Genomic DNA, 18568 nt, shown 5'->3' with positions numbered 1-18568 from the left:
TCACTTAGTCAAAAAGTGAGGGATAAGAAAGAAAGGCCCAGTCGCTGCCGCAGTTTAAATAGCGCAACAATTTATGAAGACATGAAATAACTTTGATGTTTAGTTGCTGCACTAGAGTTAGTCGTTGGGTCTTCATGGAGAGCCATTTTCTATCTCTCTATTCCCATTTCCCCTTGCCTCTCATGACTTGCAAAAGCCCGGAGAAAAAAGTGGCAATTTGTAATTGTGTTAACCAAAAAAAGGTAAATAAAAAAAAAACGAGACAACGCGGAAATGATTCAATTGTACATAACTTGATGATTGTCTTTCAGGTTGAAGTTTTGGAGTCTTATGCTAAAACCCTTCAGAAAACGGCAGGTAGAATGTCTGCTGAAGGCGAAAATAGATATCTCTAAAGAGGAATCGCTTCAGTAAACGCTGACTACGCTGACTACGCAAACCAATAATAAATTGATACATCAACAATTATATATACACATTTATGCTATATACAAACAATTATTAACGTATAACATACATACGCCTCTTGGATCCAAAACCCTGAATGAAAACTCAATACTTTTCAAACGATATTACTATAAATGTATATTATTATTAATTTGGATGTCGATATTGAAATACTTAGTTTCTACATTTTTGATCCAACATTAGTTCTCAGTGTATATCATAAGATAGATATAACATATCAAATATTTTAGAAAATTTTTAATTTTATAATTTTCTTCTTTTGTAGCGCATCCGTTATGCAATATACATATTGTATTTTATTGCCTTTCTAAACTCTTTTCTGTTTTGGCTATTTAAAAAAAAAAAAATCATCATAATTTCAATTTTTGTTATAATTCACCCCCACCCCTAAAGTTGTAAAAAGCGTATTTCAAATTGAAATGCATGTATTTGGCAAAGCTCAAGTCTCTAAGCTTGGTCAAATACATTCATTTCAATGATATACCCAGGTGATCTCGTAGTCGAGCAGTCTCGACTAGAGCTTTTCTACTTGTTTGGTTAGTTTTTTAATATACACTGCTATTTTGACAAGGGCAACATTTTTTGTACACTTTTTTGTTAATTGAATAGGAGAAAAATTGCTGAGCGAAAAGTACTTAAGAGGATTTTCTTGGGGTCACTCGCAGGGCTCATTTGCTGACCAAGTTTTGCCACCTGAGAGCCAGAGCCAAGACTTTCACTACAACATCTACAACTACATCTGAAAAGAAATAAAAACAAGTAAGAAAGCTCTAGTCGAGACTGCTCGACTACGAGATCCCCTGAACCCTTGGAGCATAATAATTTTTCGCGTCTTTCAGCTTACACAAGAAACACGCACACACACACGCACGTACGCACACACAGGCATACATACACACACACGCATACAGACACACATACACACACACACACACGCATACATACACAAACGCATACACACACACATACACATACACACACACATACACAAACACATACACACACAAGCACCCACGCATAAACACGCATGGGCTGCAGTGTGCGCTTACTATGAGAACTTAATTGTTTAATAACTTTTTTTATGGACGTACGATCTTCATGAAACTTTAAGATTATGATTATAATATAGATATGCATGTAATTGCCAAAGCACAAGTCTCTAGTATTTGAAATACGCTTTTTACAAAAGTGAGGGTGAGGGGGTGAATTTAAGGGTGGGGGGTAAATTTTAACAAAAACCGAAATTGTTTAAATTGCATGTAAGCATACATTAAAAATTTGGAGACTCTAGCAATAAAGGTGTAGAAGATATAATTTTATAACTGGTTTTCGATAAGGTTTTTTATCGATAAAAAAGATCGGGATGAGTTATCGAATTTTAATGATAAACTTGATATGCGCGCTGTAATTACGGACATTTTAAAAAAAATTTGAAGTCTCTAGCTCTTATATCTTCTGAAATCGACGCGTTCATACATACGGACAGACGGACAGACGGACAGACGGACAGACGGACAGACGGACAGACGGACAGACAGACGGACAGGGCCAAATCAACTCAGCTCGTCACCCTGATCAAGAATATATATACTTTGTGGGGTCTGCCACGCCTCCTTCTCCCTGTTACATACATTTCAACAAAACCATTATACCCTGATTTCCCATTGAAAATGGGTTCAGGGTATAAAAAGTAGAGAAGGCTAACCTTAATTCCACAAAAGAAAAACACTTCACACCCTGCCGGGCAGTCAGTCAGTTGGAGACTTAGCATTAACATTAACATTAACATCACCATCAACGGAATGTGTGTGTGTGTGAGTTCATGTGTGTGTGAATAATCAACACTTTTATGTGATCCAAATCCAATTCACAACTAATTACAAGCAAAGTCGAAGCGCTCACAATTAACGACGGCATTAAAAGGCGCGTTGAAAAACACAAATGAGCCGATTGCGATGCAATGCGATTTCGATTGTTTATTTAGTTACTATCGAAATGAGGAAAGGAAGAGGAGAAGTGGGCTATAGCCCAGACGAAGGCTGGCCAGATAATCGATTGGTTTATTGCTCTGATTTTCCTCTTTGCATTCACTCGGATTAGATAACATCGTTCAATCGATTGCACTACATTCCAGATAAATTCAATGGGCACGCATAGATAAGAAGGTCCCCAAACACCATGAATAGAGGCAGTCTTTGCCCGGACTCCAATCGAAATTGCGACTAGCGAATTAGTTTTTCCGGCAAACCTGTTGAAAATTACTGCAGAGCGGTTAAAGTAAATGATATTCGGTATGGACCAAATTGGAAAACTTCTTGATATATATATATATTTTATTTATTTATTTATTTTTTTTATTTTTTATTGTTGTCTGTCTGCATGTGTGTGTATGTGCGTGAATGAAGTATGTTTTATGAGCATAAGTTGTTTTGTTTATTTACACTTGTTTCCGTCTTTCGTCGACGTCTAAGCTTTAGTGTGTAGTTTTAAGTAAGCGATTAGTGCGTCAAATGAAATGGTGTGGGAGAGACAATAAAAATTTGTCAGTTGACAAGAATTAAAACAGAAACAAAACAAAACGAATTCAAACAAATGACATTCGAAGTATGCTTAAGTGGGCAGAGGCCCCTTCTCCTTTAATGTATTGGAAGCAATGGCCAAATCAACGAATGACACAATCATACACATACATACAGAAACTCGAATGGAGAGGCTGAGAGGCACTCAATGATTGTTATTAGTACATTTGCCTTCGAGTATGTACATCTAATTTGCCGTTGATGTGTGCATTAAGTTTTGTATTTGTATTGGTGGGCACACAAATTGTCGTAAAACATTAGTGTCCCCCGAGATTAGAGAGAGATAGAGCAAAAAGGCTGGCTCATCGTCCTTTTATTTGACATAGGCAATATTTATTGCGAATTCATTTTAATGCAGAAGAAAACTAAACACACACATAAACATACATGCACACTCACACACATACGTGCTCTGCTCTGACAAAGCAAAATGCCGAAATACGCCATCAAAATAAATAAAAACAAGACACACACTCTCACACGCATGCATAAGCAGCGACGCAAAAGCTGCGAATTTCAGTAGCACAGTACTCGGCGCTGAGTGTAAGAGAGTAAGAAAATCAGCATAAGATAGAGCGAGAGAACGGCACAGCATGACAGAGCGCAGCAGCGGCAGCGGCAGAGGGTTAGTTTAGCGTCCCACCCAAACGTTCCGAAATCCTTTGTGTATTGTGTGCGTGCGACTCTCTTTCTCTTTCCCTCTCACTCTCTCTCTCTCTCCCTCTCTTTTTTCCTCTCTGTCTCTCACTGCAAGTTTGTTTGTCAACTAGCCAAACGGCGACATAAAAATGCTAATACAAAAAAACTACTACAAATTGCTGTTGTTGTTATTATTGTGTCTACTTCTCTCTATTGCTTTTGCTCTGCTTTAACACCTACAAATGGAGTCTGAACAAACGCAAAGATGGCCACACTTACCAATTAGTCGTGCAAAGTCTATGTAAATAAAAGCGCCGCTAATCCAAAAGTGTTTCCAAACTGCACAAAATTATGACACACACATGCACGCATATACATTGATTGTAGGCAGACACCGTTATAAACACATTCAAAATGCTGTCTGCATTTGCAGAAATTTAGGTATTTATTTAAATTTGTATTTGTATTGCGCTTCTATATTTCCATTTATATATTGCTTCTTTTATTTTGTTTTTGCTGCGCGTCGCGAACGAAATTCAGGAATTTCAAGTGGAAATCTTGTTTGAGCACTTTTTTGACGACGAAGTCGACCTGCGATTTCGACTGAGACTGCCGACAGCGACTGCGACGGCGGCGTCGACGATTGGGTTGTTGTTAGCGGCAATGCTACAAAAACGTTTTTGCACAACAAACAACAGAATTTAGTGTTTCATTGAGTTGCATTTAAGACCCTTGCGCTCCTTTATTAAATGCATTCAAGCAAGGTTTCATTCACAACAGCTTGCCGTTTGGCGCGTTTAAAAGTTTTTATTTTTCGTTTTCAATTTAATTTATTTTCGATTCTTTGCACTTAAGCCTCGTATGTGGTTTAAACTCGCTCACAACCACGTAATCGACCGTACGCTTCAACGACTAATTCCACAATAACAAGATGTTTACAGCTGCTATAACCATTTTACTTTACATTTAACAGATGCTGTTAAAGTTGGAGAGAGAAAAACGTTGTTGAGAGCACAAAAACGAGCGCGCTCTCAAAAATAAGAGCGAAAAGCGGAACATGCTGCTCAATTTTTACATACAGCAACATTCGTTCACCCTGTATGCGCTCTAGCAACATGTAAACTGTTGATAAAATTCAAGCAACTGTTAAGAGGTGAACCTCACTGTTAACGTAGATTTCTGATATTCACGATAGAGCATATTGCTGCCACCTTGTTGGTAATCCCGTAAAGTAAAAAGTAGTTCAAGCAACGTTGACTAAATCAAAAGTTTTACTGAATTAAACTGAACTAATAATTTTAATTTGTGCTCTAGGTGAATAATTATAATAATTTATTACACTTTTATTACATACCGTGAGATTTATTTTACAATTCGACACTCTGGCAACTCTAATTGGCGGGAACGTGACTATTTAAAATTATTGAGCATTAGGTAAAGAAAAGTATTAAAATGACAGTCAAAAACAAAAAAATTGTAGGTAAAATTTGCTGACACGCATGCAAAGGATATTCCTCTTGAACTTGCAACGTATTACTTCCTCTTCATCTTTTCTACTTTATGTGCGTTTCCGTTACAAAAAAAAAAGAAAAAAATTTTTTTTAATTTGTCTGGTCAGGGTTATTAATCGGATTAAATTTACGCTCCGAACTGCGCAAAAGCGCCGCGCTTAGCCACCAGGCACGTAGGCTACACCTATTGTCATCAGATCGGAGATCTGGTTCTCTTTAATCATGACTTATTGTTGCGAAGAGGGTAGTTTGTGAATCCAATTGGAATGATTATTTTGCCAGAAAAGTAGCTAAAACTGACAATATTCATAAAATATATGAATAACGATTTTGGTCCAGGCAATGCAGGGTCATACACGCACACACATAAGTATTGAATGCGTAACAATAATAACCGTTTTTGAATGCATGTGTGGGTCATATGATGCATATTTATATATATGTGTGAGGATGAATGCATGAATTCAAAAATAAAGGGGAAATGTGTGTATGTGCTTGGATTTCTGCATGTATGTATGTTTACTTACAATTTTTGCGGCTTATATAGAAGTGAGTTCCTGTTTATATTTATGTATGTACAAAATCAAGCTAACAGTTGCCCTCTCCTTAATTAAAGAAAATAACATTTTGTTTTTGTTTTTTATTATCATATGTTGTTTTCGTCAAATACTAATTTGTATTCTATTATTACATAATTATTCGACATAGCTACAAATTATTATTCGTATTGAACTAGCGCTAATCAAGTCTAAGAAAGCAAGCAGATATGTGATTCTCAGTAGAATAGTCTATATGTATGTATTTAATATATATCTAATATATGTACCTTACGGTACGGTACGGTTCGACATGATACGATACGATATATATTAGTCATTAAATCACAGATGTATTATTATTATGTTGTTCCGCGTCGCCCACACCAACGCCAACGCCGGGCGTTTGGTCCGGCGGCTCTGCATTGAGCACCAGATTCTCAATCGAACGAAACGATGCATCCTCCAGGTGCGTGGACATGGCAGGTGGACGAGGCAACGTTGTGGCCAACGGGCCAGCAACTTGCCGGGACGGCGGTCGATGCCTCACCGAGGAACGTAGTATGGTGACCACATCCTCGGCGGTATAGGGGCGTTGAATAAAATTACCGCTGTTACCACGCTCCAGTGTAGCCGTCGTCGGGGCCGAGGCAGACGCGGAAGCCATCTGGACTTTCCGACCCAGAGACTGCGATCGCTGCGCATAGCCACTTGGACGCTGGCCTATCTCAATAGACTCCGGACTGCTATTGCCATCGGCTGGAGCAGGAACGGTAGCCCCAGAGCCAGAAGGATTCGTTAATATTGTCAAATAATCTGGCGGTGCGACAGGCGAGGGCGACTCGGCATCCAAGGAGAGTATGGGACGTGTGCGACTTGATGAATCCCCGAGGACTCTGAAAAGGATAACAAAACCAAAAATAGATGATTTTATCATTCTAAAAAAAATTAGAAATACGTATACAAATACAAATACAAATACAAAATACAAATAGAAATAGAAATTAAAATATATATAATAATATAAATATAAATAATACAATATATTTATTTGACTTATGTAAATAGCATGATGTTTGATTTATGAGTAATTATACTCATTCACGAAAGTGAATTAGTATATTGGTTTTGTGCAATGTCCGTCTTGCTGTCCGTCTGTTTGGCGCTGTCTATTTCGGCGCTATTGAAGCTAGAGACTTGAAATTTGGAACACATACTCGTGTATATCCACCGATTTATAAAGTGTTAAAATTTTCCCACTAGGGGCGTGGCAAATCGGAAAATGCATTTTCCGATATGCCAGAAATCATATTAATTGAAGAGCTAGAAAGCTGATATTTGGAATACGAATCCGCATCGACCACGAGCTATGGTGGATATATCTACGCCCATTGGGGGCGTGGCAATTCGGATAAAACTGTATCTCCAAGAGTTTTACAGCTAGAGCGCTGAAATTTTTCACGTCAGCTAATGTTATGATTCTATAAAGTCTAAAGACAAAATTATAAGTCTACGCCCATTAGGGGCGTGCCAAATCGGATCTGAAGATATAGTGATTTTTAAAATTCTGCTATATTTTTAACACTATTGTTGCCAGAGACCTCAAACTTTGTGTATATACTCGGGCTGATCACCCAAGAACAAAATTCTTTGTCGAATATATGTCCTCGCACAGGGGGCGTGGCAAACGGCAAAAGTTTATATCTCCTTAAGTATAATAACTAGACGCTTCAAATTTAGATAGTTAAGTTATCAGTAACCTCCTCTATAGATGACCCAAAAATAATTATTACGGCTCTTTATGGGCGTGGCATATCGAAAAATACCCTGTAATTTTCACATTTTTTGAGGGTAAGCATTCAAACTTTGCAGTTAGGGTACCGTTATCTCGTTCTAAGAACTGACCAAAAATAAGGTGTCTACGCCCAGTAGGGGCGTGGCAAATCGGGAAAAACTTTATTTTCTACAGTATTAGAGCGAAACTTAGCTACTACATTTCTTATGGGGTGTGAATGAGTATTCCGCAGTCGGTAACGCCCGACTGCAACGTTTTTACTTTTGTTATGTCTTGGGTCGGGTATAAACACTATGTTTACAGCACATTTGTATTTTGTTATAACTTCACAGTTCGAAATTGTTTCAACCAAATATATTTATACAATTGCAGCTTAAGTTAATATATTGATGTAAGTCAAAACTTCATAAATTTAAAATTGTAAACGTATATAATATATATTATATATATCTTTACAACCAAGAGGTTCTGCTTTAATGAATGCAGATTATGAAAGTAGTAGTAGTAACTGAATATAGTAATAATATATAGTAGCAATATATTCGATAGGCTCGAGCTCAGGTTTCTTGTGAAGTATTAAATTTTGCATTGTGCTTGGTAACAAAAAATCTAACTTGATCAACATTTTGAAAGCCATTTTCCTAAACCTTCTTACCTTCGCACACTGCGTCTGATGCTCTGACGCAACATTTTGGCCAACCGAGCTCCCGTGGCTGTAGTGTAGGATGGCGGTGGCGTGTACTTTGGCGGCGCATCATTTTGTGCATCATGTTGGGCTCTATCCTGCTGCTGGGCGGTGGCATTTTGCCGCTCCAAGGCTGAACGCTGGCGAGCGGAGGGGCGGCGTAAAGTATCGCCCTCCGCGGGCGGACGATACAGGTGTTGAATGCGCTAAGGATGAGGGAGTGCAAGAGTTAAACGAGAATTCACATTGAGCTGAAACCAAATCGACTCACCTCGAGTATATCTGGAGGACCGTTGGTCAAGTAGCGATAGATCTGCACAATGGCTGTGACGGGTATGATGAGCACAATGCCAATTTGTATGAGGCTACCCATTTTGCGGCTCCAGTAGCTGAAGTAGGACTTGCCGCGCCAGTAATAGAACTGGTTGGACAGCGAGGCCTTGTAGTCAATCACTGAGAGAGTGATCAGGCCAATTGGCAGCAGCACATTCCAGGAGAGCGCCAGGAATGCAGACATGGAGCCGCACATGCGCAAATCGTTGACCAGATCGTCTCCATTGTAGGGGCGCCCGCGTATGAGGAACACGCCAAAGATTTGCGCCGCCCAAATGATGGGTATGAACCAGGATCCGCCAAGTAGGAAGTCCACATAATACAATATGGAGATCCCCATTTCTGTAGCGAACGGAATGCTCAGCAGCATCCCAGTCACGCAACTAAGCAGCACGGAGCTCGTCGAGTTGCCCAGCGCGCTCGAAATGGGCTTCCACATGACGCATAGCTGCGCCAGGCCAAAGCCCGCGAACATGCCAAATGCGACCGCGGCCCAGACCCAGGACACGGCATCGCTAGCCAGCGACAGAACGGCAGGCAGCAGCTCCGTAATGAAGCGCAGTGCCTGAAAGCCGCTTTCTATGTGCAATATGGTCTTGTTCCTGCGATAGGTCTCGCCCAGAAACGAGGAGTAGTGCGGCACCAGGGAACGCGGATAGGACAGCAGCTGCGGATTGGTATGCGCCTGCAACGAATACACGGACGTATACGAATCCGGAGTCTCTGCAAACGGAACAAAACGCACGATTAGCCAATATTTTCAATTTTCAATAGGTGCGTCTTTCATCATACCAAACGAACCAGGCACATAAATGTAGCCGTGTTGCCGCAGAATCTGCTCACAGCACATCGCCAGAAGCGCCACCAGACTCAAGCCGAGCAGCGTGAGCAGCACGAGGAGTATTGCATCGCGTCGCAGCGTCGCCTTGCTGGCATTCGCATGGGTGCGACTTGTAATGGCTATCACCGAGGCGCCCAGCAGACCCCACGTCAGAAATGTCTCCTGCGTGGCCGCCGTCCATGTGTTTGAATTCACCAGAAAGTCATCAAAATCACTTGCTGCAAAAACGTTCTAAAACGGAAAATATTTTAAAGCTATTATTAATGGAATGAGGGCGGTTGAAAAGATATACTTTTGGAGTTGTAAGTCTATGCATGTTGGCCGCTTTATTTTATTGCTTTATTTTATTGCTCCCACCTTAGTCGACTGAGATGTCTCGGTCTTGTTATCTACTCACAAAAACCGTTTCGCCGCTATTGAAATTTGTAGATATATATCGTCTCCTAATGTCAAGTTATCCCTATATTCCCACTAAGGAGCAGGAGGAAACCGAAAGACAAAAACACTGTTATTTCAAGTGCTAGAGAGTTGAAATTTGAAACGTATTGAGTTGAAAGCCCAAGATTAAGAAAGTAAGTAGAAATTTATAAATCATATTCGAGTAAAACGAACATCTTCGCGAACATCATTTCAAAATAAAATTTTGTATTGAGAACATGCAGGCTGATGAAGGCTTTAAGCCTTAAGGGCCATACACGTTTATTTAAAACAAGAGAAGGCACCTGACTTTTTATTTTTGCCAGTTCGCGCCTGTACGAAGCGCGCAGAGAATTTATTTTCGTTTTGACAACATAAATTGTTTTGACGAACACAACAAATTCGACTGTGGATGTCCCGCCTAAAACTCGATTCTTGAATCTCAAAGCCTATTAGGAGCGTGGCAAATCTGTACTGGCAATATATTTTCTGCACTTACCACGAAGAGATCAAATCGGGAACTCTTTATCGTCCTACAAATACAACAAACTTAACGACTCAAGCTACCTTCTATTGATTTGTCGAAAAACATACATACAAATAAACATTGGAAGCGTGGGAAATAGGACAATAAAGATGGTATTCACGTTTTTAATTTGTGTTATAAAAGTCTTTCGCTCATTTCCTTTAGATCTATTCTTTGTCTCAACACAAATTTCCACGTCAGTTAAGCAGCCCTTTAGCTTTAGATTTTCTGCCTTCTCAGATGGAAGAGCAGTGGACATACCTGTAAGCTAGCTGGATCCACAATGCTGACGAATTTGCCAGTAACAGCGATCAGAGCCAGGAACGGTATCGTGTTGATCAGGTAAGTCAGCTTGCCCAAGGACTTGAGGCCCTTGCAGAGTATTAGAAAGACAGCAGCCCAGATGAGAACCAAGCAAGCCGCCAGCTGCTGAAGAAAAGAGATCGTTAGTCGATTACAATTGGGATTTGACACAAAAAATGCTTTGCAAACGTGCACCTACCCGATCATTAACATGGAATCGTATGCCGCCCACATCCGGATGCTTGGCCAAGTGAAGGCGCTGCAGCACCACGATATTGAAGTACTCGGCCACCGTATTGGTCAGATTGCCTGTATCATTGAGGGCGTCGTAGCGGTAGGGAAACGGCTGCTTCTGCCACCGATATACGTTGTGCGCGTACATGGGCGAGGGAAAGACGTCGCGCAGGTAGACGAGGATCCAGGCAACCGCGACAGTTGAGTAGATGGCCAAGAAGCACTGGACCATGGTCAGAGCAATGCCTACGCCGGAGCAGATGGGACTTATCTTCCACATGGAAACGGGACCCGCTTTGATCTTGGCGCCCAAGCACATCTGCAGCCAGAACAAAGGTATGCCAAATATGATGGACAACATCAGGAACTGCAGCAGAAAGTTCCCGCCGTAGTTTATGGTGAGCACTGCAAAGCGGCAGAGATTAAACACGCCCAGGGTGCAACCAATCAGGGCGAGCGTGCGACTCGCTGCATGCGGCCATTGGCTATTGAATCCGCATTTCTCGTGCAGTTGCTGCGGCTCCAGTGGAGTTGTGCTGCCGCCTCCACTGCTGCCGCTGCACATCGTTGTCTGCGTCTGCGCCAGCTCCAGCTGATCCTGGTCGGCCGCCGTGCTCACCGTGGAGCTGTCGCTGCTGCTGCCGCTACCGCTGCTGCTGCTGCTCACTAGCGAGACGGGGCTGGGTATGCGTGAGGAGCGCGCTGAGCTTAGGTCTGAGCAGAGAGTCGACATCATGGCATGGGTGGGCGTCTCCAGCGTCTCGCTTGGCTGCTGCGTTTGCGCGGGCGCACTCTGCGGTCGACTAAGCGGCGAAGCGACAAGTCCAACTCCAATGCCAATGCCACGTGCCGGACTCATAGACGGATGCCCCTCGAGGCGTCGTCCGTATTGCCGTGGTCGCTGCTCTAACTGTTCGCTGACTGCGCGCGCCGTGCGCTGCTCGTTCTGCAGCAGATTGTGAAAGATCTGCGCCTCGGTGAGCATCTCCTGTCCCTGCTGGCAGTCGCCCTGTGAGAAGCTGCGTCGCATTTCGCTGCCAGTGCTCGTCTCGCAGTCGGGGAGATGCACAAGCAACGCCCTCGAATACGGCTCCTGCTCGGTCTCCTCCTCCTCCTCTTGCTCCTTCTCGCCCAATCCCCCCGCTTTGGTTTCATCAGCATTGCCCATGGCGCGGCGCATCGATTGCCTTCTCCACACGTCCACCTCCCCAGCACCAATGGCGCCCGCTTCGAGGGATGCATTCGAGCCACCTGCAAAAGCAGAAAATGAGGATCTTTCGTCAGCCATAGCCACTAATATGACGAAATTCTAATGGTTAACGAACTTCGACTTTCGCTACTCGCGGATTGCTGCCAACTCGACTTAGTCTGATAGTTAAATGAAAAAGTAGCTCACTTAAACTGGTGTAGCTACATTTAAATACCATTCCAATGTAATGGCCTCATTCTGCTTCATTATAAAGTTTATGCTCTCTGTAGGGCTCCATAACTTATTCATGACATGCCTAATGTATGTAACAGATATTAGATATCATCGATCGAGCAGAGCATTATAGACAGCTTTGCCTCTTTTCATAAATTGACTCTACTTTAATGAAACTTGACACAGTTTTCTTCTGTTTGGCGTAGACTTCGTATAGATACGGATATGTATGTCAGTGTCATTGCCCTTATCGTATAGCTGTCACATGAACTATAGAATATGACGCTAGATGATGCATCCCAGGAATATTTACATTTACATTGAAATCTGCTTTGTGATGACCCACAATTTCGATTTACCTTCCAATTTCATAATATCAGAAAGAAAACTATCTGTAAATTTCTTAGCCATTCCTATTCGGTGTAAGAGTATTCATGTTTCGGTTCGATATTAACTCTTTTAAATTATATACTTTCTTTATGCTCGACTTTACGTGCTAAAATTAGCTTTGAATGTTTATTAGCTTTTTATTGTTATTTCTCTTTCTTAAAAATAGTCAGCAGGAATTAAATTATTATTATTAAATTATTATACGTTCTCCCTCTTTTAGTCTACAGCTTAATTCTAATTGTAATTATTCCTATTAAAACACTAATCCAAATTGATGATAATATATTTATATGTATATAAGATAATGATTATATATAAGAAAATAATTGGTTATTTAAATTTGTCCACTTGGAATTTGAGGGAAATCAGAGTTGCTTTCAATTTTATTACCACCTGGGTTGAAGCTCAGTATCTAAATAAGAGTCTTCTACGATTCCTTCTCTGCTTTAGAAACTATTCGTACCTCGAACTGAATTCAGAACACTAAATCCCCCATGATTCATTAGGTTTTCATGTTTTAACTCTTGGTTGAATCACACATTAATTTGTAATTACGTCATAGCTGAGTTAGTACGCGGTGTTTGATATTTACCTTTGGTGCTTCTGGGCGTTAGGCCACAGCTGAAGGTTTTCCTCATATGGTGTCCACGTTGAAACTCGGCATCCACGACTGGATGCGCATCCTCTGACGAAGGCTTCTGCTGCCTGCGCTTGCGTCTTAGGGGTAGGGTACGTGTGCGTGCGGATTCGTGGGGCAAGCTTGGCTGGCCAGCACCAATGGCTAGGGGATCTTCTTTGTCCAGCTCCTCCAGGTAGTTGTCCAGGTCCATGAGGTAGTCCTCGACCTTGTCGTCATCGGAGCATGGTGTGTCGGAAGTGGAATTACAGTTGCCATTGAGCTGCGATGCACCATGCACATCGAGAATGGCATCCAGCTCATTTAACACACTTAGCGCCTCTTCCGGCACAACGGCTGACTGTTTGATGGGCGTACTCAGGGGTGGTTCCTGGCTTACGTCACAGAATGCATCTCGCTCATCGTCAACAGACAGCGGCATCTGAAAGCTAATTGGATGTGGATGCTGCTGCTGTTGTTGATAAAAACTCTGTGGCGTTTGCTGTATCTCAATCAGATCCTCATCGCTTGGCTCATCATCGTAATAGCCGCACGCCTGTTTAATCGATTCGCTGGATAAACTGTGCGATAATCCATATCTTTCTGGCTCTCGTAGCGGCTCTTGTCGTTGTTGTTCTTGCTGCTGTTGTTTACGTTTCACTTTAGTTGTTGCGGGCAAGCTTGCGTAGGCGTTTGAATTGCGCTTAAATTCCCGGCCTGCTGCTTGTTCTTTGCCGTTCATATTGTTCGCATTGCCGTTCAGCTGTTCTTTGGGTCAGTGCTGCAAAGCGATTGCTAAAGTCCTGTAAATAAACCAAGCGGATGCAGTGTTGTTCAGTGCAAATTGCTGTAGGTCAGGTGAAGTAACAGTGAAATGTTATAGCTCTAAAGTCTATGCAGCAGTGATCGGCTTAGCATTACAAGACAACATTGAATACTTTACAAATATACAATTCTTTTAAAACACTGCTGCAAAAAGTCGACTGTGATCATCCTGTACGCACACAAACAGCCGTAGTGCTGCTTAGTAACGAAATGTGGCAGGTCAGGTTTTGCAAGTTCTATTAGAGATGAGCAGCAATGGCATAACAGTCACGATTAACGATGTGACATCGGCACACTCAGAAAATACCAAAACCTATGAACACAATCAGGATTTTTGTTTGAAATTTGTAATATTAATCCGAAAACAGCCCCTGCATGAACAATAACAAACAAATTAAATATACTCCAAATAAAGAGTCTTAAATAATAGCAAATTGTGACTGCAACTGCAACTTGAGACTTGTGCATGCGCAGCACAAGTTCAAGTATGTGTAACACTTGAACGCGCGATTGGCGGCTTTCAATTTAAATAGCTCACTTTGCCAGATAGACAAATGCAATCAAATGCAAACAAGCGTGTGCTTCCCACAGTCATGATACGTTTGCACGTGAGTGGGTCTAGCGACAGGTAGCGAACAACAACAAAAAGTAGCAGAGAAAAACAAACAGCTGTCCATAAAATGTGACAGCCGTAAATAGCAAAAGCGAAAAATAAGAGAAAAATAAATAAAAAGTAGAAGTAACATAAAGCAGCGCTGCGCGTGTTCATTCAACTGATCAGGTGAATGTACTTCCGTTAATAACTCTTTATTTACGGTATGCGCAGGTAAATGTGTGTGTTTCTCGGTGAGTACTGATTGTAACTGAAAGGGAGTGGTATGTCTGCCAAAATCTATGCACGTATATATGTATGTACATACAGATATACATGCACACACATAAAGCTGCCCGTCTAGAGCAGCGAGATGGCGATCGTTGGCACGTTACCTCGATTAAAGTAAATGTCTTCTCATAGCAGCAGCAGCAGCAGCAGCAGCAGCAACAGAAGAAACCACAAATACAAGAGTTTTAAGTCTGGTTTTCTTGTCGTTTCAGTTTATTTCGAATATAGCCGTGACCTTCTCTAAAGCTTTGTCGCTGCCAGTGTGGCCATAAGGTTTGAATACTGAAGCCAGTATGGCCGTAAAGAGAGCAGCAGAGATCTCAGCTTTTAGCTGTCGAAAATGCAGACAGAGGGGTCTTTAGCGTGCAACTACTCTATATTTGAGCTAATAGAATCAACCAGCAGCTGTATATTAATTGTTGACTCTAGAGGTCACATTATTTAGCGAACAGATGTCATTGATCGCAAATTCACACAGAGACCAGCAGTCGTCTATCGCCACTACCTCCCTGCTAAATGTCTGCCATAAGCGACTTTCAACGCTGTCAATCCTTTCCCCCCTGAGATAGACTAGCTACCGTTAAATTTCGCTCCCATTTCGAATGCACATGCGAATACCGAAATGTCGAAGTAAAAGTAAACAAGCAATAAGCAATTAGTGCTGCCACACGAAATACATTAACAGCAGAGGAGAGGAGAGGCGATCACGGAGGCACTTGACCTTCGTGCGAAAATGGTAAACACCCCAAGCAGCAACTGCAACTAGTTTTTTTTTTTTTTGTATATATATTTTGTTGTCTGTTTTGTTAGTGTTGCAAAAATGCCACCGCCACTTGCAATTTACAATGAAATTGACATTCAGCAAAAATCTAACAAAACTAGTTAATCAACGGGTTGAGAAACAGCGATTAGTACACACACACACACAAGCAAGCAAGAAAACTAACGCACGCATCAACAAAGCGAGCGAGAGAGTAAACACATGCTTTTTGGCCTTTTTATAGCTAAATACTATATCTATTCTCTTATATATATATATATATATATATATATATATATATATATATATATATATATATATATATATATATATATATATATATATATATATATATATATATATATATATATATATATATCTATATATATATATATATCTATATATATATCTATATATATATATATATATATATATATAAATATTTTATTTATTTTTTTTTTTTTTTAGACAACTCTTAGCTAAACCATATCTAGCTATTTTGTTAGCAACTTAATCAACACTTGATATGGCTGCATTAACATTAAAAACCCGCTTATTATTAACACTGTTTAGCACTGCATTCATGTGTTGGCGTACAACAAGCCTGTAGAAACTGCAAAATGATTGTCTATAATTATGTTTATTTTGATAAAGCACTGTTTTTTATGCGGAGAGAGCGAATGAGGGTGCTAGCCAGTGTTGCCAGGTTTTGAGACATAAAAATAGCAAAATCGTCTCTAAAAAATAGCTGAAAATAGCTAAACAAATTTTAAAATAGCTTACAAAATAGCTGAAACCTTTATGCATTATGCATTTACTTTAAATTTTATTTTTAAATGTTATTTAATAATGTTACAATTTGGTCCACATCCAAATCATCATCAGAATTATATTTTTGTTTAACTGGAATCATGTTTAAATGAAATCATGGAAAATGTTTAAATTTTTTGCCCAAAGACGCCAATCGCAGTTTTATGTTTTTTTGTCGCGGCATGCATTTTAATATCGTGCAATTTGGCAAAAACACTGCATTTGCAGTATATACAATACGCCCGCCTGTTGTCCGACTCATCCTCCTTAATCCAATTCTTAAATTCGGTGATTGTTTTCCAGGAATCACGAAATTTCTGCTTATATTTTTTATCCATCACATACAATTAATGACAAGAAGCGCGCCAAGAAGAATTAGCGATGGTGTAAATTCACAACTGATGTTATAAGTACGATAAAGTCGTAGTGGTAGTATCGCGCAGATCATTACCTACGATTTGGGACTTAATCGAAAAATGTTTTTTTTTTTTTGCTTTAAATACTAAAATCAAATTCAAAATATTCGTTTGTGAAATAGCTAAATTTATAGCTAATAGCATTTTCAAAATTTTCGTAGCATTTAGGGTTCAAAAATAGCTAAAAATGCTATTAAATAGCTAATCTGGCAACACTGGTGCTAGCATCAACTGCATGTATGAGTAATAGAGCAACGACTGGCAGAAGTTTTGCGTATTAAAATTGCAATTAAGATCAATATTTTAGTAATGCGCCGGGTCGCAGGCAATGTGCGCCAATTGCTAAGCAATAGAGAAACAGAAGAATGCAAAAGCACACACACACAAAAACACAATCATTTTATATGTATATTCAAATGTAAATATTTACTAAGTGGGAACGCGGAATTTTTTTTTTTATTTACATACATACAAATAAATGTATGCCGACGTTATAACGGGAATTGTTGCTCAGCTACTGCGTGTCGAAATACTTTTTACTAAACATACACTGATACGAACGCACACACATACGCGAGCGCTGAGCGGGTCCCAGTTGTACGAAATATAATAACTGTTCTTATGGCAACCGAAAAAACACAACAAAAGCATATTTGCTGAGCTGCTGATTTTTTCCTCATAATTCTCCGCACGAGTTTTGCAATTTTTGGGGGAATACCTTGTGCATTGGTCATACGTAGCGCCACCTTAATTACCACCACACTCGATACCAGACGATGGTGGATCCTCAATTCGTTGTATATATATATATATATATATATATATATATATATATATATATATATATATATATATATATATATATATAAGTGTTTCTTTATACACACACACACAGGCATCTCTGATAGAGATACGTGACGTATGTGTGTATTTTTCGTTTCGAAACGAAAACTCTGGAGAGTACAATATTTTGTAAAGATTTTTTCGTGGCGTCAATTTACGAAACTTATCAAGAGTAACAGGCACCACCAATCGCACACATATAGATACAATGGAAAGGGGAGCGCGTTGGCGTTGCTGCCGCCGCTGCTTCTTCTGCTTCTTCTTGCCACACAATCACAATGTTGCACTCTAACTCTCACTCACTATCTCGCTCACGCTCGAGCTCGCATACTTAGTAGAAGCAGTTAGCATAATGCACACACGCACCCAAATGTGTGTATAATATATTACTCACACATAAACGCAGAGGAACACGCGTATTTGGTATCTTGTATCTAGTTTATCTTTTTTTTCTAAAATTATCTGTCACAATTCTTTGCGTTATTTTTGCGTCCGGTACGCAGAAACATCAGCTTAACTAAACAAAATAATTATCGCGAGCACTTCTTTTCATATTCATCCCAAGATCGAAACGCGCGAGACACGTCCACTTCATCTAGAAACAGTCGACTGACGAGTTTCACTAACAAATATAACAGCCATATAACAGATAATAACATTGTTAATGCAAGCGCTCGTAGCAAAGCTACGTTTTTTAGAAATTCTGTTACCAGCGTTCAATTACTCTAAAACTGT

At 40.3% G+C, this 18568-nt stretch overlaps 1 protein-coding gene across 4 annotated transcripts; it reads right to left on the bottom strand.

Moving 5' to 3' along the window:
- Nucleotides 1-5822: 5822 nt before the first annotated feature.
- bdg (sodium-dependent transporter bedraggled) lies at nucleotides 5823-18460 on the bottom strand. Of its 4 annotated transcripts, none has more exons than XM_018011389.2 (8): nucleotides 18228-18460; nucleotides 13273-14099; nucleotides 10833-12118; nucleotides 10592-10759; nucleotides 9339-9618; nucleotides 8485-9269; nucleotides 8184-8419; nucleotides 5823-6629 (listed from the first exon to the last, which is right to left on the bottom strand). In XM_018011389.2, exons 2-8 carry the CDS (start codon nucleotides 14036-14038, stop codon nucleotides 6074-6076), a joined length of 4077 nt encoding a protein of 1358 aa, XP_017866878.1. In that variant the 5' UTR covers nucleotides 14039-14099; nucleotides 18228-18460; the 3' UTR covers nucleotides 5823-6073. The 4 variants fall into 4 exon arrangements, with proteins under 4 accessions (XP_017866878.1, XP_017866880.1, XP_089328215.1 ...); XM_018011391.2 differs by having other exon boundaries at nucleotides 10592-10756; XM_089472089.1 differs by lacking the exon at nucleotides 18228-18460 and adding an exon at nucleotides 14248-14466.
- Between the last annotated feature and the right edge of the window lie 108 nt (nucleotides 18461-18568).

This window comes from Drosophila arizonae, chromosome 5 (genome assembly GCF_054131065.1).
Source record: "Drosophila arizonae isolate 15081-1271.41 chromosome 5, UAZ_ARI_1.0, whole genome shotgun sequence".
Classification (NCBI taxonomy): domain Eukaryota; kingdom Metazoa; phylum Arthropoda; class Insecta; order Diptera; family Drosophilidae; genus Drosophila; species Drosophila arizonae.
This window is presented reverse-complemented; position numbering and strand designations above follow the sequence as displayed.